Source organism: Bactrocera oleae, chromosome 2 (assembly GCF_042242935.1).
Source record: "Bactrocera oleae isolate idBacOlea1 chromosome 2, idBacOlea1, whole genome shotgun sequence".
NCBI classification, from domain to species: Eukaryota; Metazoa; Arthropoda; class Insecta; order Diptera; family Tephritidae; genus Bactrocera; species Bactrocera oleae.
In genome coordinates, this window is record NC_091536.1 from 75,553,576 (window position 1) to 75,579,759 (window position 26,184).

The window sequence follows — 26,184 nt, forward strand, 5'->3', positions numbered from 1 at the left end:
AGCCGAGCATATAGGCACCACCAAGCGCCTTTGTTAACAGTTATCATCAGCACTAGCTGGAGCACTTACATTTTGCTGGCAAATTTCACTCAAAAGTGTCCGCTGCATGTTGTCGTACCACTTCAGTCGCTCTTTATTTGTTGCCATTTGCTGCGCATGCTGCTGCTGTTGTTGTAGTTGTTGTAATGCGTTTTGTTTTTGTTGCTTTAGCAATTGCAACATCACCACCGGATCTAACAATTTCATGGCCGACAAAAGTTTCAAGACTTCCAGCGCCTGCCCCACCAGCATCGTCGTACAACATTTATACGTAACAACGCTTGTGTCATGACCATCGTTGCCAGCATCTGCACCCACGTGCCCGTCGGCATCCGTACTCTTTCGCCACTGATCCATCGTCAGGAAATTACAGTACTTATCGAGCAATGCCGATTCGGCCAGGACCAAACGGAAAACTGATTGCAGCGCGTCCTTGTGACGCGACCGACAGCAGACGTCATGTAAAGCGGCAACGAAACGGCACACCAACTGACAGTAGGCCAAATCGTCACAGGGCGGCACGTTGTCAGTGCCAGCGCCAGCTACAGCGTCAAAGCAATGCTCCAGCTTCTCGCATAAAACTTTTGCGAAATAGTTAATTTCACTTATGCCACCACCCGACGCCGCATTCGCCTCGGCTACTGGGGCGTTGAGGGCGGTGGCGGCTGCACGCGCCGCTGCTGAAGATGTCGATGGGCCGTCCAACAGCCAGAGCGCCGCAAGCTGCTGTTGTTGTTGCTGCTGCTGGATGCGTTGTTTGTGCGCGCGTTCGCGCTCCTGCTCCGCCACCGCCGGATGGTTGTTCAAATAAAGTTTGATGTGATTTACTAAATAAATTTCCTCAGTTTTAAGAATTACATTCGCCAGTATGATCGTTGCATGCGCCAAGGCGGAAAAGTTCTCCACGCCCTTTTTTGCCATTCGCCATTTGCAATTTGCATTTTGCATTCACCATACACCGTTCACCATTTAAAATCGGTTAGGTTTGTGTGCGCACATATGGTGAGCGAGCGTTGTGGTTGTGGGTGTGTTTGAGTGGCCAGTTCAGTCGCATTTACGAAGTTGTTGTCATCATCGTAGTCATCAGCGCAGTTTTTATTATTGTTGTTGTAGTTAGTGTTGCCACAGTTGTTGATTGTTGATTTTGATTGCGTTGTGTGTTGGTGTGCGTGCATGTAATGAAGAAAGAAAAGATAAAAAAAAATAGAATTGTAAATACAATCAGTTTATATTACTTTGCATATATTTATAAAGCAACAACAACCCATGTTAGCCACATACATATACATGTATGTGTTTTTGTATTTTGTAGACGTAATGAATGCATAACGACCACATCGCAACTTAATATTTAATGTCAATAGTTTAGAGGAGCATTTCAATTGCAAAGCCAGTTGAGTAATAAGCATTATTGCGGAGCTTCACATTCTAGTAAATATGTGTCACACATACAAGTACATATGTTTGTATGTTATTAATATAATATACTACGAAAGCTATTCTAAATAACTTAGTGAAATATATGGCTAGTAAATCCAGCGTTGAACATTATATAAGTTAGGTTAGATTAAAGTGTAGATTAGCATTTAGCACTTTAAGGGTTATATCTACTTGAGGCTTTCAAAATACATATATCGAATGTAGTTATATCTGACAATATTCTCCGAAAATTTGAAGTTGGTCCAGCTAATAGTTTCGAAGATATAAGCGTATTTGTAAGACTTTTTAACTTAGTCCAAACGGCTTCCAAAACCTTAAAATCCTGTAATCTAGAAATACCAATAAAAAAAAATATATAAAAAAATACAAACTGGTTCGGAGGGAGCTGAAACTTTATACGCGTTTTCCTCGAAACAGTATTCTTCAAAACGATACCCACGATTTTCCAGTTTCTACTGGACCGATTTACCTGAAATTCTTAGAGAGTCTTCTTGTCCTATTCCAGACTTGTCTATGTCTGGAACTAGTCATATCCTTAAATTTAAATTTTTACTATCTTAAAAAAATTTGTTACAGTCGAAAAACGCGGTACAAAAATTGTTTTTTTTTTAAGCGGTCGTCATTTTATGAAAGAATTGTTTTCAACTCTTCCGTAGCTCCAGATATTGCAAAATTTTTCACGACTAAAAATTTTTTTGTTTGGTTCCAAATAACTAGGAGGATTGAAATCGTAGGTATGGTCACGTGTAAATTTTTTGAGACACCCACTTTATCAGCTGCAAATTTTTGCTATTTTTAACTTTTTTAACTTTTTTTTATTTTTTGATATTTTCCTGTATTTTTATAATGTTAATAAATAACTAATAAAAAAAAAATGGATGTTAAAAATATTACTTGCTTTGTGTCACTTTAAAAATTACCTAAAATTCATGCCTCTAGACTAGAATACCGCCTTAAACACGTTTTTCTCGAAACGCTGTTTTCAGAGTCGGTGAAGAAAATTTCGACGAAACGGCTGGACCAATCCACTTAAATTTTCAAAAGACTTTCTATGATATATTTGTCAGGTAATGATCTAATTGAATAGTGATCGGTTACGGGATCTAGGGAATCCAAAATTTTCAAAAAGAATCACCGATTATTAAAATTCATTAAATTTATTAATTATTTTAAGAAACCTCTACTATTGACAGACTCCTCTCACTATTTAAGACAATGCTAATCGTCCTGAGCCATTTAGGAGAGATATCATTTATAGGCAATTTTCGACCTTGGGTCTCCAAAAAATCGGTAAGGCAATAGGAATAACTAACCATTATGTTGTTGTTGTTGTCGCGGCAGAATTCTACCGAGTTGACAGTCCTTGGCCGGATAAAAATCTAGGTCCGTTCCGGTTACTTAAAGCCGACTGTCATGGGTCACATTATCGTAAACTTTGACTAGTACTTAATATATTTCTTTTACTACAAGTCTATTTACTACCTGAAAGTTGATACTAGAAATTTGAGTCAAAAAAATTTAATACTAAATTTTCAACTTAAAAATTAATAACATAAATTTAATTTATTGATGACTTCAGTCATTGAGAGTGTCTTAAATTCGAATTATGCTCAATTTATGCAAAATTAAATCAGCAAAGTGAAGTGAAGTGCATTCAATAATGAAGCTGTCCTATCCAGACCTCCTCTCAGACAGACACATAAAGTTTCAAAGCTTCAACCAAAAAGAAATACCTACATATTTCAACAGGCTTTTTCAGCTTTGCATGTCTTTACTCTTTGACTTTATTTTGCCACAGCCACTACGAGTCCATATCTGCAGACTTAATATTTATTCATACTAGATTTTTTCAAATCTTATCGAGCTCGTTAAATCTCCAAGTACATCTACATACATTACACCCGTACAAGCTATCTGCTAAGATTGACTAGAGCTGGCCTCGTGTTGTAAGCGAACGACAGGTGAGGTAAGATGAGCGAATGTAAGGCTGCCTCATTGCCGGTGAACTCATATTCCATTGTATGTTATTCACTTGAAACTTCTAACTTTTGTTGTCTTTAACTTCCGTTCACACGAAGCTTTCTGCAATCATTACCGTTGCACTGTGGGTACGAAGTGGTCTTTTGAGTAGCAAAAATGGAAATGATTCAAAATTGCGGAACTTTTTTCGTAGAAGATACGTTGAGGAGGAAGCTTATATATGTGTAGAAAAGTCATAAGATCTTCAAACTTGGTTGACAAAAAATACAGAAAACTGTGAAGGAAAATTTTCTTAAAATAATTTTGTAGAAATATTTGAAAAATATTCAGTAAATTACAAAATTGTTATTATGGCCCACTTTTAAGACCTTTCAGCCTACTGTTTCTCACAGACAATTCGATTTTCACGCCTTTTTGCACGCCTAAAAGTATGCAATACCGCACAAGTGCCACACAAACACACTCAATTCCGCCAGACTCGCATTGATTTCATATTGAACTTGAAGTTCATTCACTATTTCTTTTCGCTAGTTTTTGCATCGCACACCCAAACGAACGGTAAAAAAACGCGCATAACTGCATACATCCTGCCGCACAGGACTCGCAGTTGGAGTGTATAATTTAAAAGTGCATGCACTAGAGCGCAGCACCACACCTTTTGCGTCGGCTAAATATTCATACATACTCGCACATGTATAGGAATACATTCGGCGCATTAGTACACGTATATAGAGTAACATTGTGCGGTATCGAACAATTATTGGACTTAAGAATAGCTGTGGTCCAAAATGTGAGTGGTAGTCATTCAAAAGGGTCACTCGGTAAGCGGAAATTTACTTCATGGATTTTATAAGTTTTTTAGATTATTTTTATAATTTAATACCAATAGAAGTCGCTCAGTTCGCCTAAATGTAGGCAATAGTTTATTTGCGCAAATTAGTGTGAAAAGCAATTTGACTGAAGTGTTGCCTACAATCAGGAGTACAACTAAATTTATTATATAAAATATGCTTATATATTTTAAAATAAATATTTATTTACAATTATTAGTTTCTCGCTTTAGGTCGCATAAGAATTTTTGTAGAGATAGTAAATAGTTTTGTTTACCTAACGGTTGTTTGTATCACCTGCAAATAATCGAGGTAGAGGAGTAGGAGATCAATCAATAAATCCGAATGCAGCCTTCTGCGAATAGTGTCTTTGAGATGCGCCAACTTATGACCAAAAATTGTCTAAATCGGACCAAATGTATTCAAGCCCCTAGATATCGAATATGTGGACCCTAGTTCCTATATATTGCGAACTTTTTTATCGAAAATATATTTAGAATATCTATTGGTAATGGTAAAAGAAATGCTTCTACCAGAAGACAAACTAAAAATAAAAAATTATTTAAATTTGTAAAAAATGTCCGGTATAAAATTATAGGTAGGAAAAGTGACATTTGACCAAAAATCATATATGCCAGGCAAGGATCACTATGTTCGCGCTAAACATTGGAAATGTCATGTCTAAATTTACAAATAAATAATTTTTGAAAAATTTAATTCCGCCAATTTTAGCAGCACATGATTGGTTATCCAAATATGTTTAACAAAATTCATTAAGAAATCATTTTAAAAAGCAAATAACAGCTCCTCTCATGGATATCAATTATACCTTCACACTATCTCAGGCCATAGTGACTTTTAGTGCTTCCAATTCGCTTATCGCGTATATATTTTGGTCTTAAGGAGCTATATTTTTCACATGGTCATACAACAGATAGCCTCTTCTCTTCATTTGTTTAAGCTCACAAGAGTTAACTATATGGTAATCATATAATACTTTCGAGTAGTCGCCAAGTAATGAAAGAAAACGCTAGTTAACAACCACTATCCGTTTTTGGTGCTATTAATGTCAACGGCTGGGTCTATTCACATGTGTTTGACAGCGAATATGTGTGTGTATATTCATACATATGGACGCATTTAAGCGCACCTTCGCATTGAAAGCAGCAGCTGAGGCATTAAGCCATTGTCGGCCGAGCACTTTTGCGCTTTTCACCTTTGTTCGGAGACTTCTTTTATTCTGCGTGGGTGTTTTTGTGTGTATGATTGCGTCCCTTTTTTTTGTGGAGAGAGCATTTTTGTTTTAGTTTTCTTGAATACCCCTCGCTTTGCGTTATTTCATTTCGCATATTTGCTGTTGTTGTATTTGAATTTTCACTTTACGTTCGCTTTGAATGCCGCGTCAAGTGGCGCAAATGTTTTTGATTTATTTTGCGGAAATTTGGCGGCACAAAAGCGATCGGGAGCACAGCGGCAAAGCGAAATTGCAGACTCGCACAAAAGCGTATCCTCGTATTCTCCGCTTAATCCTTTGGCAATATGAATGAATTTCACTTCTAGTGTTTGTTGTTTTTTTTTCTTTTTTGGTTGCTTGTTTTGCTGCCTTCGGTTTTTGTGTATTTAAAAAAAGCTTTAACGTGATTCTTCATTTCGGCTCTTTTACACGCAACTGTCACACCGAGCGAAAGACATGAGAAAGCTGTTGCACAATTTTGTTGTAATTTTGTTTTTGTAATGTTTGCTGTTGAATGGCGGCACTATTTTGGAAAAATAGCTGCGATCTATGAGTCATTTGTTGCCCTTGTCCTGTTGCGTTATTAAATTAAATTGCTGTCATGTTTACACACACAAATTGGAAACATATATACAAATATAATGTTTTCAATGGTGGTTTTTGTTATTTTAGGTTTTCTTTTTCAATACATTAAATTAAGATCACCTAAGGTGGGCTATATGCCATATATTTTGGACTTTCGAATATTGATTCCATTGCCTAGCAAGTGCTGGACAGATAGATCTCGTGTCTGCCTTTACTTAACCATAGTTAGGAACAGGTAGTAATGACTTTGTGCCATGTCCGGACTATAAGGTGGATGCCTAAGGATCTACCCAACCTGCTAGAGTGCTTGGCGAGTGGCGATCGACTTGTGTGACTTCGCATTATCCTGAGCCACGCAATTAGTATGGCATCTTATCTTTCTAGTGTCATACAGTGTAACAATATCGCACCTATACACAAATTACTCAAACGATCTGTTGGAAAATTAATGGATTTATTTTACTAGACTCTTATGGCTTTACTAAGATAACCAAGCCAGGTTTTGGAACTTATCGAGTTTCGCAGCGCTTGTTACAAAAATAATCAAATGACTTCATGAAAGGTTTCTTATGAGTGATACTTAATGAGCATTTCCTTCTATACCAGAAATAAGAACTCAATATTTTCAAAGAAGTTAAGATACGTTTAGAGAGTTTAGAATGATCAAATAGTTTTACGATGCCCTAAACTCCGGCTATAAAATAACCTCTAAATACTTTGCCAAGATTTAGTTTAATTCATATAAAGACAGCTCTTCATAGAACCTTTGAATGGAAAACTTTCATTTTTTCATACCATATATTATATATTTGGTATATGTATAAACTACGTACCAACATTTTGCCGTTTAGATTTTGTCAGGCTATCACTCGAGTTCGCTCGAGGTTACTGCATGTTCCCATAGATCTACAGTAAGGGTAACATTCATAGTTTATAGCGACGCTGTGTTGTAGTTTTCTGAAAGCTTCTTTACATTGATTCGACAGAATCGCAAGTTAGACGAATTATTGTTTAATAAATTTCATGAAATGGTTCTAATACTGCAGGAAATAATATAAAGAACATCAATATATGTTACACAACGATCGCATTGTGTCAGAGAATGTCCTTAGGAACAGGGAGGCAATAGATAAGGTCACTACCAGAAAGCGGCTGCATATAAACTGGGTTCTGGATCCCAATAAATAAATAACCGATGAAATTGCCGAAAACGTCATCTATTTGGCTACCGAACCAATACAGGAAGTACGCAAGTTGGAAACAATTAAAATTCTGAAAGGGCAGACAAACGAATCAGCATGAGATGGAATGTCTTAAAGACATGTAGGAGTCAAAGAATCATATGCAAGGGAATGGAAGGAAAGCACACATGCTTATTACACACATATTGTGGGATTAGTTATGAGTCACAACTTGCTAGCATCACATGCAAGCAAATATAGGCATTATTAACGATGATACATTAGAAAGTGCTATGTCATCTCCTTTGTTTCTGTGCGGCTGGATCTAGAACTCAGCTTAGATATCTAGAAGCTACGCACTTCAAGGGACTAGATAAAGTATCAGTATTAGATATTAAATAGCAAAATTTTACAAAAAGCATTGATATCCTGTACGACGTAAACTTCACTTTGTATTAAACTGAACCTCCGTCTGGCATGACAAAAGACCTGTAGGTCTATGTACGGCGTAACAGCCAGCCAGTATAACCTGACCTAACCTAAATGTGTTCCAAAATTCCTTTATGATCCCAATATTGCCAGTATTCCAACGAATGTTATTCTAACTTTCTTTTACAAGTACTCTTTCCCTAAGAATAACAAAAAAAAGTTGTTTTCTGCTTTTATGAAACCTTACTTTGAGTTAACGAACTATAAGTCCATTATATGTTATAAATCTTTTCAGAAGATCCGGCTCACTCTGAAACTGAAAAGTGGAGGATATTTCTATTAATATTACGATCATACTTAGAAAGAATTTTTTGTTGCGTGCACCAACCAATTTTTCAAACTATAAAATGAAAAAGAAAAGAGATTTTTTTGAACCAGCCTATACAGTATTATAAATATACTGACAATTATGAGCAATCGCTCCATAAAGCTTACATGATCATTGCTTTGATATGTTCCGATCTATTGATTTGTTTGTAACGCTTTTTGTCCATCCGCGGGCAGGCTTCCTAAGAAACTGTTTGTATGTATGTGACTCGTACACATTTGGGGATGATATTTTCATTGAGTCTACAGCAACAAATCGTTGAAGTGATTGCACGGATTCACAAATGAAAATTCGTTCATGTATGTATGTATTTAATTTTGTTCACCATTTTTTTCTTCTTTTTGCACTAAATCTAGAATGGATGTGTTTATCTTTATACTTATGTACGAGTGTGTGTGCAGTAACCAGCAGCTTCACACTGTTCACACCACCATCATGACCACCGATTTCAATATGAACGCCGCTACTCTTTTCCATTAGCGAGATTGTTTGCTTGCGCTCGTTTGTGACTTATGCTGGGGCTTAGCGCTTGCTGCGTGCAACAGCAACAACACCAGTAAGTGCAACAACAACAACTAGTGTGCAATATTTAGCATGCAACATTGCAAATGCTCGTAAAATCAGTGAGTTCAGTCTTTGGCATCAACGAGCCGCGCTGGCGACTATGGAACACCACCGGGAAGTTATATTAAAATAGTTGTCTGTCAGAATTTTTTGTACGCGTTTTTACCACCAATATAGCTTATCGCAGCTTTAAAAGAATTTTAAAGTTTAATAAATACATGCTTTGGCGGAATAACGACTATTAGAGCGAAATTCTCATGTGAACCGCTGTGAATGGGACAAGGCTTTTCACATTAGGATGGGTACTTGTATTTGTTTTTTTTTTTTTTGTACAGTGATTTTGATAAGTTTTTGTTGAATTAACATCAATATTAAAATGAATGAATGACAATGAACCACCCTCCCCCCAAAAAAAAATTCTCCATCCGCCCCTGCTCAAAATAATTAAGATTATTGGATGAGAGCTTTAAATCCATCGCGCATACTTAGAACATAAAGCTCTAGTTCTTTCATGTATTTCGAAAAAAATTCTATTATGAACAAATTTTATATTCAGTTTTCTCTATGTGCCTTAAGATTATGATCTTTCAAGATTTTAATAAAATTATTAAATATTTTTTTATTGAACTCTTATGAAAAAACCTTCTAGCATATAAGTTGACCCTAATATGAGTAGATTACCTTGTTGGTTGTTTCAATATACTGTTGAGCAATATTGAAACGAAAAGTACTCTCAATACTATTTTCAGAACCATAGACGAAGTAAGTTCCAAAAATTTTGAGTACTAAAAGGTACTCGATACTTCACTACTACAACAACTCAAATATTTATATATATATATACGCCATACGTGGTATGTACTCGTACATACGACTCGTACAACGACTTAATAAATGTCAACCAAATTCGGTACAAAATGTTGTATTATCCCGACATCCTTATGTTAGAGTATGAAAATCGGCGAAAGCGGCCACGTCTACTCCCCATATATCAAAATTTCAAATTCCATCTGATTCTTTTACTTTTCAGTATACAAACCAAGCAACAGTGAATTTCTTGACATAAAACAAATGGTGCCTTTTAAGTATTACATCTCAGTCTACAAATAGTCGAAATCGCACAATAACTTTTCAAATCACCAGCTACCGATAATGTGGACCGCAGTACCAATAGCTGATTTTTTACTGAAAACATCGGGAAAACTCTGTCCCCCATGGTTTTCATGTGGTTACTAAGAACGAAAACTCGTTTAAAGAAAGCTTCCATTTAGTCATAATTTGATATAGAGTTACGCCTATTGAATAAAATAAATCGCATCAAAAAATGTAAAATCGAGATAAGTGTACAAAAAAAAACAAAAAAAAAACGTCAGATTCGGTTACACCGAAGCTATAACAACCTTCACAAATACAAAAGATTTCTAACAAGAACTCTGATCGGTCAGTTTGTATGGTAGCTATATGCTATAGTGACTGGATTTGAACAATTTCTTCTTCTGCATCGTTGTCTTGGAAAATAGCTCACGCAAAATTTCGTGCAAATATCTCTTCAAGTGAAAAAGTTCTCCATACAAGCACTTTCTGCCGATTGTTTAGTTTGTACGGCAGCTATATACTATAGCGGTCCGATTTCGGCATTTCTGACAAATGAACAGTTTCTTGTTGAGAACAGAACGGGTGCAAAATTCTACATCGATATTTCAAAAACTGAGGGACTAGTTCGTATATATACAAACGAAAGAAGTCAGTTCTCGACGGATGGACAGATAGACGGGCATGACAAGACTTAGCTCGTCACCCTGAACATTTATTTATATATATGTGAACAGGCACAGAGTTGCCACCTATAAGAAAATTAAAACTAGAAATATTGAAAAACTACGCAACATTAAGTGTTAGCAACAGTATTGATTGGGAGAAACCCAACAATAAAAACCTAGTATAAGAGCACCCGATTTTGTACAGGAAGAGAAATTGACTCAACATAGAGTTCTTTGATTCAGGTGATGTTAGTGCGAACCGAACTGGTGGTGAATGGGGGTCGGGTGTACTCCCTGACGCGCTATGCCTTCATTTTAGTCACAATATGGCATGATTGGACCATCCTAGGGCTTCAAGCTTTAGCGGAACCGTCGTAGAGCAACATTCTTTAAACCCAAGAATTTTTAATTATTTTAGTTTTAGTACAGACAAAATAGATATTATGGTGAGAGAGAGAGAATTTAAATTATAGATCCGAAACTTAGGAGAAGAATCCGCAGGGATCGCAAACTATATATCTACTTTTCCACCTTGATTTCCCACATGAGAATTTAATTTTCATACAAACCCGTATTAGAATAGAAAACTCTACTTACCTCCGTTAAGAATAGTTTCAACAATGCGAGAAAATTCTTGCTATCCGCCAGCACATACTTGCTATAATTCTTGAAACACGACTCCAATGTGTAAAAATCACGCCAGTTGTGTACGCCCAAGCGTCCGTCGCACATGGCGCGGCAAATCAGCACATAAACCACACCGGGATCTTGCAGTCGTGTCGATTCCAAAATGCAACTGCTTTTCTGTCGCTCCACCGCAGAGGCATCATCGATTTCCATGCGTCGTGCTAAATCACCACCGTCCATTTGCTGGGCGCAACGTTCGCGCAACAACAACAAAGCCACAACATGCTGCAACTCAGTGGCATCCACGAATTTCTCCAACATGCCCAACACAACTTCCTTCTGTGTATCCAACTCGCGACTATTCGCCAACAGCGCTTCAGCAGCGGCAGCAGCGGCGGCTGACTCCTCAGCCGCGTGACGACGTTGTTGTACCGGCGAACGTGTGACAGGACTTTGGAAGGGTGCCCGATAGTCGGCGAGCGTGTTGAGTGCGGCGCTGCCACCCACGGGCGGCATGAAGAAGATCTCGTATGAGAGCGATTTGAGCGCTAGAACAGCACAGTCGAGCACTGCATTGTTGGCCAGCAAATTGTTGGTGATGCTAATGATTTTCGGTATGGTTATAAGTTTGCGATCACTCTTGTGTGTCAACTGTATGAGGAATTTAATCATTGGCGGAATGATGATCGGACCATTTCTGTAATAGAGGATAGCAAATAGTGTTTTAGAAATGTTTAATTTGAGCTTATGCTTTTATTATGCCTAAATAGCTAAGTTTTTTGAAAAAATTACTAAGAATTTTCTTAAGGGATAATATAGGATTGTGTTTTCGAGGCCAACAATTTTTTCGCTAAGTTAATCAAATTTTTAAAGAATATGTTTAAATCCAAGTACCAGAATTCCGGATTTCTTCCATAGGAAGATGAAGTAATGCCTCACTTCCAACAAGCAGGACAAATAAAAATTTTACATATGATGTTAAAGCACAGATGCTATCTCCATGAAAAGCGAACAAATAGCGAACAAACGTTTTTTTGCAGCACAATCTTTTTTAGAGAGACAAAAATCAGCTACATTTTCTGGAAACATACGCTTATTTAGACAATCTTAGACGCTTTGAAGCATTCAAGTCAACAGTTAACAAATTGATTCACTCTTTTACTGAAAGCGGTCTCTGTGGTCGAAGAAAGAGGATTGCGAACCAACCACTTCCGTTTCTAGACCATACCTCTGACCTCCATTATCACAAATTGAACAGCATAATTTTTAAAAATAAACAAATCTATTGTGTTTAAGAACTTGTCTAAACCGTGTCTGCAGAATTAGTTGTATATATTAGACAACTGTCAATGCCTTAACGCGTAAGTATGTGTCTATGAATAACCAAAAAATTTATGAATACCGTATACCAGAAATCCAACCCCTATCCCTCACCGTCTTCTGTGTTCCAAAACAGAACTGATCTAGCACACAAAATCGACAATGCTTCAGACTTTCACGACAGTCGGGTCCACTTAAGGTAATTTATATTATATTACCCAGAATTTTTTTAGTCATATTTTATGCCGGTACAATAACAACAGCAATAAAGCTCGACAACATATCGACATTGATTTATAAGACACAGCTTTGTTTTTCATTTATTTTAACGTTATATAATTATCTTTAATGACCGTTTGGCAGCGAAACCGACAAAAAGGACACAGTTGCTGTTGGTAGGGTAAAACTGATAAGAAATCTACTAAATGGAGAAGAAGCTCAATTGAAAACAATGTCTAAGTATCAAAATAGTATTATATTAGCAGTTGAATCTGACCATCCAGTAAACCAGTAGATATTAACGGGCTTTGTAAAATCTCCCCTAAGATAGAGAGAAAGGTTATTCCACACAATTAATTAAGCGGTTAGATGAACTTGTTTTCAAAAAAAAAAAAAAAGTATTTTCATATGTATTGAATATTTGAGAATATTCTCCGAAAAATTTAAACTGATCCGGCAAATAACTTTGGAGGTATCAGCTTATCTATACTAATTTTTAACTAACCGAGCCGTCAAAAATATTTTTTCGGTGTCCTCGGATATAACCCCTTAAGATATATGTATGCACTCAAATAAAGCAATTCAAAGATAAATTATCCAACATAGACTGTTCGATATATATCTTTGTTTATATAGAACTTTCCGTAACATTATGGATAGGTTCAAATCGTTCGCGAATGCTTTCGCAGAAATCGACTTAGGAAACAGAAAATTATGTCGAAGGAAATGGATATATCGCACTGATCTATGTAAAGACTTATTCGAGATGATCTCCACATGAAAGCATACCGTCGGTCAACTGGTCATCTTCTGACAACGCGCTGGAAGCATATTAGGCTTCAACAGATGCAAACGGTTTATTTAGTGGCACGCGATCAACGATCATGAAATTATATTTTATACAGATGAAAAAGTTTTAAAAATTGAAATTGAAGAACTTTAATAAGCAAAATGACAAAATCGATGCATAAACTTTCAAAGACGCAAAAAATGTTATACCAAGGCTTTACCATCGTGGTCACCATTTAGCTGCTGTAATGATTTGGTGGGGAGTCTCCTGTAAACGCATGACACCTCTTCGCTTCTGTGAAAAAAAATTTAAAACTGGTCTAAAACTATACCACCAGGATGTTTTAAAAGGCGCGGTAAAGCAGTTAAGCAATACTCTCTTCGATAAAAAGCGTTGGATATATCAACAAGATTCTGCTCGAGCACCCAAGACAAAAAACACCCAGTAGCGGCTTAAAAGCAATATTACTAAATTCATAGCTGCAGATGATTGACCGTCTGGAAGTCCAGATAGAATCTATTGACCCACAGTTTGCAGTCAGAGTTGGATGAGATAGCCTGTTGAATACCCCACAGAAATTTTGAGAGACTCAAAACATCTTTCTTTTCAGCAGCCTCATCAATACCAATAGAAACTGTGTGTGCAGCTTTTGATTAATAGCCGAATCGAGTTAGGGCTTGTGTGAAAGCAAATTATATACATTCCGTATATTTTTCAGAGAAAAAGAAAGTATTGACATATTATAAATTAAATAATTTTATGAAAAAAAAAAAATACAATAATTAAACTGATTCACTTTTCTCTTGCAGCATTAAGAATAAAATAATTTATCGCATATTTTCATGCATAAATTTTCACTCGAACTTCAAATAGCGATCTTTTATTGTTAGCAATTAATATTTAATCGCTTAATTCCAATTTGAATGACTAATTTCTTTTAAGCTTTAAATTTTATCGACTATTTACAGCGCGGCTTGCATATACAATACATATGTATGTATGTGTATATGCCTGTGTGTGTAAGCTTAAGTGTAGACAAACTGGCTAGTCTAATTTCCATAGAAAATCCTTTAAAATGTTTTAGGCTCACTTCACCAACCAACTGCCACAACAGAATATGTTTGTATGCGCCTATTGCTGCTATACACACGCGCAGACACAGATATTTGAGTGATATTTGAATTTCAAATGCGTCAGCGTCAACGCCGGCTAAAGATAACATTTTATTTTCGAATTGAAAACGAAAATAATCCTGCAGCTTCAGCCGCAACAACAGCACGCACACACACGTACATCGTGTACGTTTAGGTGCACGGTGTTTTGGTGTTTTAGAACAGCAACCAAAACCACAACCACAACCACGCGCACCAGCACAGCAGACAGTCAACAAACAGGCGAATTTTCATTGTTTCCGACAGCGCTTCCTGTTTCCTGTGCCGCCCTCCATCTGCAGAGCTCATCACTCACACACACACACACACACATATACTCACACATAAGAAAATAAATAAATAGTCATCAACAACTATCGGGTATACATATATGTAGATACATTTGAGGGATGCCACAGCAACAAATCAACATGCAATATGCCACATGCAACATTCAGCATTCAGCATTCAACACTCACCTGACAATGCTATTTTCAATTAAATCCAAATTGTTTAAAATCTGATCAAATATTACATTTTTCGAGTCCAACACACTGTAAGTGACATTGAGTTCCAGCAACTGCGACAACAACTCCAATATGGGCGCCTGGACACGTGCATTCGATTTGAGGAAAAGCTGAAAATATGCGAAAATTTACAAATCCAATTTTATACATTCATTTTCCTACTTGTCTATGTTTAGGGGCATGCGTGTGTGTGTGTGTGTGTGTGCATAAATCAATATATTAGGCAGTAGTTAGCAGTGTGTAAATAATAAATGTTTACACTGAAAGCTGTGCGGCAAATCTGTTGAGGGATCATTTCAATCAGCTCTCCAACTCTCTGTTACCACACAGGCACCAACACAGCTGGCAACGCTTGTGGCCTTTTTGATTATATTAATGGCTGTCTGGCCAAGTCAATGTTGCAACTTGTATGCCACACACAGCAAATGAGTATTGTAGTTCAAGAGGAAGTAGTGTAGGAAGTGAACTCGAAGAGCAGAGGCTATTCACACCCACCTAATACCGAAGTTTTGCTGTGAACGCTCTAATTTATGACGGGAGATAAGGACATGGAGGATGAAGATAGGTGCCTACGACCACTGTGAGTTGAATGCAGAACGAAGACGCAGCTGCAAAGGGTGGAAGCTTGTGCAGGCAGAAGAGAGTAATTCGGAAGTGATTGTGTGCTGTAGGTTCCACTTTAAGCGCTGAAGTTTCAAACTTAATTTCGGTTCTTAACTTATCTGTTAATTTGTTGCGATTTGCTTGTATGTATTCAATACAGAATTTACCCACAAAGCCGAAAGTTCCAAACTTTGCGAACAATTTACCTGTGAGAGGCAGTAGTACAAATTTATGGAACCCTGAACCAAACAAATCGGAAGAACTTTAAGGCTTTAGAGGCTTGAGCCTACTACTACATCTAAAGACAAAGCTGCGAACTCTAAACGACTCTTTTTTAGAATGTGCATTCTAAAGCAATCAGTAGATGTGTGAGGTAGACGTCTTATGGAGGTTCGCCAAGAGCAAATTCTCTTGTGGATCCGTGACGTTCATATTAGACGACAAAATAGTTGAATTGGAATGCACAAAAATTCCAAGTAGAGGTCTAAACTTCAATATCTATGTTTTTTGATGAAGACTATCGCACAAGAAGAAACTTTTTGAATATTACGAGAATCAAGTTGACTGAGAACACTTTCCATATCGATACACATTTTATCTGTATACTGGCTTCACAAAACACTAAAACCCGAAAGGGTGAATATAAATTCAACTAAGTTTTTAGTATTCAACGTTTAGTTTAGGTAACGAGGCTGATTCTTGCGACCGAGATCACGAGAAACCTACTTGGGCTGTTGAAAACCGTTCTTTTGTGATGCTAAGAACTGCTAAGTAATGTACTAAAGACCCTCGTCTATCGACCAAGAGCTTTAAGACTGTCATAAATTGTAGAGTCGGCTATTTTCATGTCCAACCGCTGTAGCTATAAAATCGAAAGCATATCACGTATACAGTTTAGAATCAGAGCACTGCAAATTTTGAAACACAATCAGGTCTAATTAAAAATATGTAGTTCTATACGACTTTGAAAAAATATATATATTTATTGAAAACAGCTAAAATAATAGTTATACTGAGATTGTTTTCGGCCGCAATAGGCCTTAAGTGTTGACAAGGCACAGCACTCATCTGTTGAATGTATGCTAGGGATTCGCTAGCTCTATAAAATTAATGGCTGAAGAATAAAAATTTCTTCGGAACCGCTGTCTCTTTGGAATAATTTGGTACACTAATTTCGACTCGCATTTTAACTTTAAGGTAGGTTCAGACTACTTCAATTGCCCGTTCTTCGAAATCACACTTTAATTTCTTAAAGTAAATTGGCTAAATCAACGTCTCGGGTGCAGTACCATAGTAAGAATTCACCACAGTGAGTGTGAAATTTTGTTGATTCAATTATTTTCGAACTAACTGAAGATTGAAGGTTTCCACCACAGAAGTGAACTGAAATATTGCTCAAGATCTATAAATGGCACACAAACAGCTGCAGAAGTGTACATAGAGTCAGTCAGCAGGTACGTCGTTCATTTCACTACCGGAAATTAACATATGCACGCACACTTACACTCGTACATATATATATATATATGTTTGTATGTATTTATGCATGCATCATTAAGCGAGAGCGTAGTAAAACTGTACTCACCATGAGACAATAGATAACTAGCGGCTCAAACAGTTTAATATGCTTGACACAGTCACCGACACGCTCCGACTTGGCAGCTTGCAAATTTAGGCCGCTCGCAAATAATTCGCCCATCAAGCGATAATACTCCGTAGCCGACAAGTGCAGTTGATTGTGGTCGTTGCCACTAGCTGCAACAGCTGCGCCACTCACGCAGCCTCTGGCATGACCGGAGTCAATGAGCGCCTGACCACGGTTGGCATAAGTCGCTTGTGCTTGTGCACCAATTACATTTAGCTCATTGTGTCTGACAGTTGACGTAGTCATTGTCGGGGTCGACAAACCATCGCCCGCCGCGCTCTTTGGCGCGCTGGTTGAGCCATCACTTGTTGTTGCCATTGAACTCGGAACTCCACCCGCTGCGTCCGTGGAAGCCAATGTTGTTGCCGCATTGGAATTTATGGCATGCAACATGGTCATTGCCTGTTGGTGATCGCCACTGGCTTGCGTAAACTTACTGCTGCTGCTGTTGCTTCCTCTACGGCTACTTCCCTGCTGCGTTTGTTGCTGTTGTTGTTTGTTGTATGTTGGCCATTTTTGTTGTTTCTGCGGACTCCGCCGCTGCTGCTGCTGTTGCTGTTGCTGTAGGTGTAGTTGCAGCTGTTGTCCTTTGCTGCGCACCACAAAATACGGTCTTATGAATGTGGCATAATAGTCTCGCTGCTGGTTGCCATAATTTTGGCCAAATAAATATTTCAACAGTTGCCGCAGACATGCGATGCACTCGCCGGGCGCATAATTTACGAGCTTGCTCAAATATTGGAGAATTTCTTCAATTAATTTTAGAGTGGCGTTGGTTGGGAAGACTGCCGTAGCACCGCTGCCGCCGCCAGGTCCAATGTTGGACGCAATATCCGCGCCACTGCTACCCGGGCTGTAGCCGCGCTGCCGCCCATGGCTGGGAGTATGGCCGGTGGGCGCGGCAGCGGGTGTTGGTGTGGTATGTGAGCGCAATTCAATGCACAAGCCCAAAGTGTTGAGGCACGTCCGGAGTAGCGAAATTAATAACCTGCCGGATTCTTGATTTATCGTTATCTGTATAGGCGACGGGAGAGAATAGAGAAATAGACTTTACTACAGTATATCTAAGTATATGTGGGTACAAATGTGTATGTAGGTGTTTATAGGATAAAGCAAAGTCTAGAGCAAATTTGGTTAAAACTAACGCGTGGAATTAAGTGCAATTAACTACGAGTATATTTTATGCAGCGAAAGACTTTCAGATTTTGAATTAGTTTTTTTCTTGATTCACGCTTATTTAAAGCTTAATAGCTTAAACACTATACGGGCGACGCCGTTGGAAGAATGCCGATTTTTGCCGAGTGTTGCCGCCGTGTAAAACACAATACGGACGAGTACTCCGCACTCAAAAATATCACAATAAATAACGAAACTAAACACAAACAATCTTTGTTGGCAATATACGCAGACATTCTCTTAAATTTTTTTGGAAAATTCTTAAGATCCATACTGAAAATAATCTTTCTTTAATATGGTGAGCCGTATTTGCAGCCGCGGTCGGCGATAAAATTCGAAATAGCTCAAGCTCAAAAATCATCATGGTCCTCGAAATTCGCCGCCGTCGCGTATTGTGTTAATTTTCATATACAATCGTGTGTTCTAATCACCGACGGCGTCGCCGAGTACTACGAATATTCGTCGTCGCCTCTTGTCATATCACTTAAGATATCATCAAAACTATTTACATCACATCATTCGAATTTTTTTTTATATCCGTCACCATATCGCTGTATCAAATCACGCATCATCACTAATTATCATCACATGAAACTAAACATAATCTCTCTGTATTTCACATTATATCAAATCATAGCATATCAGCATCACAACACAATACACATTTTTACATGCGTCACATCCCATTCCCATCAATTTCTTTCATAACACATCACGCCATATCAGTTTACATCACATCGCATATCATCACATCATAATATACCAATTTATGTCACACTTTATTTTATCATCATTATATCAGTAAATAAACATTGCTCTTCTCCTATGAGATTCCTAGTGGCAGTTTTTAACCTAGTACCAGACTTTTCGAAACTTGGATACATCATTACACACCTAAGTTCAATCGAAAGCTGGCTGAATGTTTTTTTCCCGATCAGAGTGATCCAAAGCGACCGAAAAAGCAACAATTAGAGCCAGTATTTTTTGAGCTAGGTTATGTTACGTTAAAAGCTCGATAAAATAAATGGATCCCACTTGGAAAGCTGAGAACGCAACTGCATTGCAATACCTAAATACTCCTAAGTATTGATCGAAAGGACTATCAAAAGTCGACAAAGGAGGATATTCCGCTAGGTTGGCCGAAGATATGACTATCAAGAGGTTTCAACCTCTGTCTTGCAAAAGCTATAGAATGAAGGAGAAATTGCGTCGATTTTTCCGCCTCACCTTCCTCCATACAACTTTGACAACGTCCATCAAAAATTTCAACCTTTCCTCATGTACGCTTAATGTGTAGTGAGAGCTCCTACGATTTCGTTCTGCATTAGGCCAGAAGAATATCTTATTTACACAGGAGCTAGTTGTTGACTAGCGCTTGCTAAGCTCTCGGGAAGTATTAAAATGCAGCGCAAGAGCACATGAGACTACGCAAAAGAACGCTCCCAACCCAATGTAATTGGCCCAAGGTATCCTTTCTTGTAAGTTCATCGGTTTTGCAGTTTTAAGCAATTTCGCTATGACCGGGCACCAGACGATTTTGACAATATAGTAGCTTGAATGCTCACCTCACTGAAAGAGACTGCACTTCGTAGCAGTACGTCTAATGCTACCTTAATGGCAACTACCACGGCTTGAAATACGCTACTGTGATACGGTAGCCTCAAAATAATCTTGAGCTTGAGGGAGAAAATTTCAGTTTTTTAGGATCGGATCACAATGAAATTATTTTCGAAATAAACAATATTACTGTGTGTTTTTGAATTGACTAGACTTCGAAATCAAAATATCTCGAGCCCATGTATTGCTAAACAATTTTTCTATGAACCTGCATTTGTTGTACTGATATCACCTCATTTCTAAAAACTAAACGTACAAATTTATGAGCTCACACTTTGTTTCAGAGAGCCATAAAATGTCGATCGGCACACAGCTCACAAACACACTTATCCATTAATATAAGAGCATACATCTTTCACACAGAGAACTCCCATCTGCCGTTTGTCAACTTTATGTATCATTTCTAGTATGATGACGGCACTGCTCGGTGCATTCTCTTAGTTTTATACTCAAGCCCTTAAGCGTATCTGCGCAGCTATCTGGATCATGATTGGGCAACACGTCCAAGCGTAAACCCAAAATAAACTGTCACACAAATTACATTACCACAAAAGCTTTAAAATGAAAATGCAGCCAGACAAATAGAACAACAAGAGCAACGCATTAAGAAGCGCAACGAACGGCAGGCGACTGAAGCACGCAGTCAGTGCGTCCGTCAGTCGGGGTTAGCTATTTTGGGAGTCGTTACACCCATTGTAACTTTAAATGCTGCACAAATTACCACTTTGCAAATATCAACATGAGCGCATATGTATGTTTCTATGTTTGGTATGTGTGTGCATACATATATAAAGTAGATACATATGTTTCACTCGGCATCAGTTCGTGCGCGCATTTTGAAACCGCGCTACTTCCCTCCTCATGGCTGGATTGCTTGTCTTTATGATTTCTGCTAGTTTGCAACTTTTTAAACCACAAGTATCAGATACTAAAAATCCTCGCAACCCACGCGAAAAGCCACAAAATCTCGCTCACTACATATTCGACATTCGTGCGGTTGCACAGTAGTGCTACAACAAAAGCAGATACGCGGACAGCTGAAGAAGTCAATGATATGGTCACTTAACAAGATATGTTATTCACTGAAGATGGGCAAAGTCTTGTGTTACCGACTAAAGCCATAAATACTTGGATCAGAGAAACTGAGGATAAGCATACAAAAGGAATAATGGAAAGGTACGACTTGGCGCATTTTACGTTGAGATCTTAAATATAAAATAGAGCTTGAAGCCACTCGACCTTCCCAAGCGACATTGCTTCGCTCTACAGGCTCTTGAAAAGTTCTAAGAAGATCCTATTGATATACTCAAATGCCCTCGTAAGTAAGAGAAGTACATAACCAACTGCATGTGGCTGTAAGCAATACCCAAAAAGCCCCACGGGATAGTATTTACATACCCAAGCACAGAGCGCAATTTCTATAAACATGCAAACACACACATACATATAATCACAGATTCACACATTAAATGCGTAGCTACAGATAAAGTCTCTTTGAGTCCACAATCGAAATTTAAATTCGCGAAAGAATAAAACAAACTGACGGGGGTCAGACAAGTTTACGCAGCAAAACAGAGAACAAGGAGCGCCAACACAGCGAGAAGCCACGAGGAACTTTTACAATTTACGTAATGTTCAAGAGTGAAGTCACTAATGCGCGTCAACCAACAACTAAAGCTGGCCGACCAAATTGAGGGATATGTACATGTGCTTACGTATGTATGTATAAGTAAGCATATCCACACACACACATGCGGTATTAAAATATGCTCAGCAATTGCATTTGGACTCGAAATTCCCGGAAAATAGTGGGTATTGGATGTGAAGCTTTCGTGCTACGTGGGCACAACAGTATTATATACATATACAAACTTACATACACGCATACTACATTAGATACATACATATAAATGCAGTTGTCTAAAAATCCGCAAAATAACAGACGCACTGAATACAGATTGTATTATTCTTCACTTCACTTTTCGCTACTGTCTGTCCGTCTGTCTCGGGCTGTGTGTGAGTGTTGCATGCAACACAATTACGCTTACCTTGTAGCTGTCATTAGCACTTCTTAAAATGTTGTAAAGTTTTATATAAATGTAATCGCTGCCGAAATATCCGACGCTCTGCACTAGCGCCAATTCTTTCGCATTGGCGAACAGATCACTTTTCTGCACTTTCACAAATAGTTGGGGCTTCTGTTGCGTAATCAAATGATAGTAGATGTTAAGTATCTTCATGACGTGCACTAATAGTTGATCCAATTGTAATTGCAGGGAGCGTTCCGGTTGATCAACGGTTAGCGTAGAAGCGAGCATGTAACCTGGAAGTAAAGAGAAAGTAGATGTTGGTGAATATTTATTCAGAGAAACCAAATCTACAAATTTAGTAATTACTTAAGAAATTAGTTGAAAAAAAAATTTATGTTTTCTTACATTTTAGCAGAGGTCAAGCTCTTTTGATCATGAAACATTGCTGTAAACATTGTAGGAGCTTTTAGATATTCACCGTCGTGGATAACCTTTTTATAGGTTAGGTCGTGGGTTTGATCCAAAATCGATGAATCTCACTTGGACAGATATTTGTACATTGTGTTACCCATTAACTCCTAAAGGTGGAACACCAGATCATCAAATTTATTAAGGTGGTTAATATCAATGCTTGCAACTTCGCTAGGTTCACCAAAGATGTGTCTACCGAAGTATTTAAATCTCAAACTGGGAAATAAAGAAGGAAGTGACAAGATGATTCCACCTCACCTTCCTCCATACAGCTTTGGCAAAGAACGTCTCACAGAATTTTTAGCCTAATACATACTCTCTATGTGTACATTTCTCATAGCAACGGAATAAAGGTTACTCAATGACGTAGAAGTCTTTTAGGACGATCTTGAAGTTCATTTTGAACGAAAATCAAGTCATGCAGCGGCCATGCAAGATAAAATATGGAAGAATTTCTTTTAAATATCCAGAATAAATTGTTATGTTTGGATTTTTCTTTAGGGCAACAGAGTAGCCGCTGTCCTGTATCCTTAAACTATGCGAGCCATATTCTGATTATAAGAATTGTAGAGATGTGTGTGTGCGCTAACTACGAACTTTGGCCTCAACACTAATTGCTTTTGTTTGTCTGATCAGATTTTTATCGATTTATATGAAATCAAATATTCCAACAATTAAATAAGCACCTCAAAGGGTTAACAAAACTCGGTGAAATAAAATTTAAAATAAATGTATTAGCATATTTACCACAGTTATTTTATGCTATTTTATTTTATTTGATTTATTTGTTTTTTTCTCCGATTTAATTGTTAACATTTTATGCAGTATTTGATGCATAAATAACTGCTTTCCGCTATAACCGTAAATTAACAACAATAATTGGAAATTATGGAATTATTCTGTGAATAGCAAAAAGAAAAACAACAAGTAAGAAAGAGCTAAATTCGAGTGGAACCGAAAATTTTATACTCTCACAACTTGCAAGTATCAAAGCAAGTAAAATACCCTCCGGTTTTAGAAAAACTTTTATTAAAAAATTTTGCGGAGCAATTCAACATATGGGTCATTCCATGACAAATCGACAAATAGTTGGACGCGACCCCCATCGAGTCGACTGAATTTTGGTGGAAAGTTTTGTCTTATCATAAAACGAAGTTCTGTATATTAAATAAAAAACGCTGATGCGTTTTCAGAGGACGCTTAGAGGTATGGGAAACAAATTTTTTAAAAATTACCAAAATTAAAAAATTTTGAATTTTTCAAAATCGTAACAAGTAAACAGCACCAGAAAATTTGGGCCTCAAAATTTTTAATATGTATATATATACCTTTAACTCTGTTTCTCCTTCAAAGATATTAATTTTTGAATTTTGGCAAAATAGTTTTTTTCTATTTTTTCAGCAACGCACCAGTGTTCTTTATTTAATATAGAGTAGTTTCTGAAATATTAAATAAATAATATCGAAGAAACAGTGAAGTTTTGGATTTTGCATAACTCGTTTGAAAAAATTCAGTCGAATCGGTGGGGGTCGCGTCCAACTATTTGTCCATATATATATATAAATGCATATGTATATTTACTATTATTAGAAACAGACTCTTTCCGAATCGCAATATTATATCTCACAGATTGACCGTTATTTCTGGTAAAAAATTAGGATATAAAATTAAATGTCTCTGCAGCTTTTTGTTATGTATTTATCGCACTTGTAGTAGTTTTTACTAAAACCGTTATATAGTCTGTGGGCGGAGTCATCATGCGATTTCATCTATTTTCACACTGTCGAAGAAAGTGTCAAAAATATTTAGTCTGTGCAAATTGGAGTTTATAGTTTGAATGTTTAGGAAATATATACATTTAACTTAAAAGGAGGCGGAGCCACGCCCACTTTTGAACAATTGTTCAATCATAAGGGGCATCTATGGCCCTCCCCAATACAATCTACTATATGAAATTACTATTATACAAATATCTTAATTTAGTGCTTAGTTTTCGATTAATGGCGTTTTGTGGGCGTGGCAGTGATCCGATTACGTCGATCCAATTATTCTGCATTACCAACTAAATTAAAGATATCTCAATTTTTACTCAAGTTACAGCTTGTACAGGCGAACGGGCGGACGAACAGATAGACAGTCACCCGGATGTCAACTCGTCTCTTCATCCTGATCATTTATATATATATAGCCCTATATCTAACTCGATTAGTTTTAGGTGATACGCACAACCGTTAGGTGAACAAAACTATTATACGCTGTAGCAACATGTTGCTAGAGTATAAAAACAATAACATGGTAATTATTTATCATGCTTTGCATAAAATTTTAAAATGTCTACAAAAAAAATATTTGTATTATTGGTTTTATTAAATTACAAAAATGCCGAGCGTGATTATTTAAATGCAACTGCTGCAGGTGGGCATATGTAACGCTAATGCTGCGCGTGTATGTGCGTGTGTAAATGCTAATTGCAAATGTCAATTGACAAATCGTAAATCGAAATGTTAAAGCAAATGATTTTATTGCGGTTCCATTGAATTCGATTAACCCGAGGCGCTTGTGAAAAAATGAGCTATTATTAACTAAAATATTGAATAATATTTACCAATGCATTACCATATTGGTACTTATAAATAAATCAATACATATGTAAGTACATCTATAGCGTTGAAGTTGGAAATGCGTTCAAGCATTCCGGCGACCAGGCGTCAGGCATTCGATTAGTTAGGCAACCAAACAAACAAACATATGCAACCTTAATAAGTAAGGAAGGGTTAAGTGCGAACACAGTCGAAATATAATATTTTTTTGCAAATGTAAAAATTAAAGGCTTGTCTACAAAAGCTAATGTTAAAAAATGTTTGCAATAAATTTGACATTCGTTATAGGACGAATTGTTAATCAATTACAGTCAAGTGTCGAACTGGGGTAAGTCATGGACCGATTTCACTCTACCAACTATAATATTCTCAAGAAAATACATTCACTTAATTTGGTTAGGATGTCTTGCATATTGACCTATACATAGATATAAGGTTGTCAAATATCTCCCTTCCGTTTTTTTGCTCTTCATTCAATGCTTTATAAAAAGTGTTACAGTGATCGGATTTAGTTAAAATATGCTCCGTTTTGTTCGATGATCTGTTTCCATCTAGACAGCAACTTCATAATACCTTCCTCGTAGAAGCCCCCCTCCTTATTTGCGAAGAATTCGGACAGCCACTTTTCACAAGCCTCTTTTGAGTTCAACTTCACACCACCAAGGGCATTCGCCATGGACAGGAACAGGTGGTAATCACTTGGCGCTACGTCCGGGCTATATGGTGGATACGATAAAACCTCCCATCCGAGCTCCCGTAGCTTCTGACGAGTCATCAACGAAGTATGTGGTCTGGCGTTGTCCTGGTGGAACACTACACCTTTCCTATTAGCCAATTCTGGACGCTTCTGGTCGATCGCCTGCTTCAAGCGGTCCAGTTGTTCGCAGTAGATGGTAGAATTAAGCGTCTGGCCATATGGGAGCAGCTCATAGTGAATGATTCCCTTCCAATCCCACCAAACACACAGCAAAACCTTCC

At 37.5% G+C, this 26,184-nt stretch overlaps 1 protein-coding gene across 3 annotated transcripts in view; it reads right to left on the bottom strand.

Moving 5' to 3' along the window:
• The window catches only part of htt (huntingtin), a 147,524-nt gene that overhangs the window by 73,782 nt on the left and 47,558 nt on the right, over nucleotides 1-26,184 (bottom strand). For all 3 annotated transcript variants that reach the window (XM_070105694.1, XM_070105693.1, XM_070105692.1), the window contains 5 exons: nucleotides 22,154-22,428; nucleotides 17,253-18,326; nucleotides 15,017-15,174; nucleotides 11,028-11,754; nucleotides 70-948 (listed from right to left, as the gene is read on the bottom strand). In XM_070105694.1, the coding sequence (XP_069961795.1) occupies nucleotides 70-948; nucleotides 11,028-11,754; nucleotides 15,017-15,174; nucleotides 17,253-18,326; nucleotides 22,154-22,428 (3,113 nt within the window). The remainder of the gene's footprint in view (nucleotides 1-69; nucleotides 949-11,027; nucleotides 11,755-15,016; nucleotides 15,175-17,252; nucleotides 18,327-22,153; nucleotides 22,429-26,184) is intronic.